Here is a 1,098-nt window from a genome sequence, read left to right as displayed (position 1 = left end):
ACAAAATTCTTAAAATATTAAAATTCTATTAAGTAATGCATTTTAATTTTTTTAAATTAATTTAAAAATTAAAAAAATAAAAATTTAAAAATTTTTTTAAATAAGATAATATCTTTTTATATTTTTTTATATATTTATTAAACACTTTTTATTTATTATATAAATTTTATTTTCATATTAGATAATATTTAAAGTTATTTAATAAAAGTTTTTTAATAATATATTATTATATAAATTTATATATAAATTTTTTTGTTATAGACAAGTCAAAGAACTTGCAAAATAATGGTTTACCAGAATACGAAAATGGAATTAAAAAAGAACGGGTAAGATAATTGTAACAATTAATATTGTAATATTATATGTATAATTTTATTTATACATATTTATAAAAAAATAAACAAGTTTTGAATTTTATTAATTTGTTTTTAAATTTTTAATTAAATATATTCTATAAATAACTGTGTCAATATTTTAGTGCTTAAGTAGTAAAGAATTATTAAGTACTGTTGCAAGAGATATGCCATACAATTTGAGTACTAATAATAATTCAACATTACCAAGTTGGCTTTTTGAACGTGTATGTCCAGCTCTTGTTTATCAATTAGCTGGTGAATCAAGCTCAGAGAGAAATGGATGTATTCGTGTACCAGAGAATTATAGGCTAACAACAATTAACAAATATCTTGGAGAAGATATAACTCGTAACATGGTTCAAGGTATATAATCAATATAAATATCAATATTAATAAGAATTTTATATTTTAAATATTAATATAATTTTAAGTATACAATTTTTTTATTATTTAGTATGGGCCTACTCAACAATCAGTATTCTAATAATCAGTCTTTGTGGTTTACTTGGTGTTGCTGTTATACCTTTCATGGGTAAAATTTATTATCATCAATTATTACAATTTTTAGTTGCTCTTGCTGTAGGAACATTATGCGGTGATGCTCTTATTCATCTTTTACCACATGTAAGATATTATAATAGATATTATAAGATATTATAAGATATTCTAAAAATTTTTTATTATAAACAAAATTAATTTGAATTACTTATTATATATTTAATATATATTTAATATATAATTA

The 1,098-nt window shown here is 18.7% G+C and overlaps 1 protein-coding gene across 2 annotated transcripts in view; it reads left to right on the top strand.

Annotated features, from left to right (window-relative positions):
• Positions 1–1,098, top strand: part of LOC102680205 (zinc transporter foi-like) — a 7,328-nt gene that overhangs the window by 3,967 nt on the left and 2,263 nt on the right. For both annotated transcript variants that reach the window (XM_006611502.2, XM_006611501.2), the window contains exons 3-5: positions 262–326; positions 479–719; positions 811–980. In XM_006611502.2, the coding sequence (XP_006611565.1) occupies positions 262–326; positions 479–719; positions 811–980 (476 nt within the window). The remainder of the gene's footprint in view (positions 1–261; positions 327–478; positions 720–810; positions 981–1,098) is intronic.

Source organism: Apis dorsata, unplaced genomic scaffold, assembly GCF_000469605.1.
Source record: "Apis dorsata unplaced genomic scaffold, Apis dorsata 1.3 scaffold_88, whole genome shotgun sequence".
Classification (NCBI taxonomy): Eukaryota; Metazoa; Arthropoda; class Insecta; order Hymenoptera; family Apidae; genus Apis; species Apis dorsata.
This window is presented reverse-complemented; position numbering and strand designations above follow the sequence as displayed.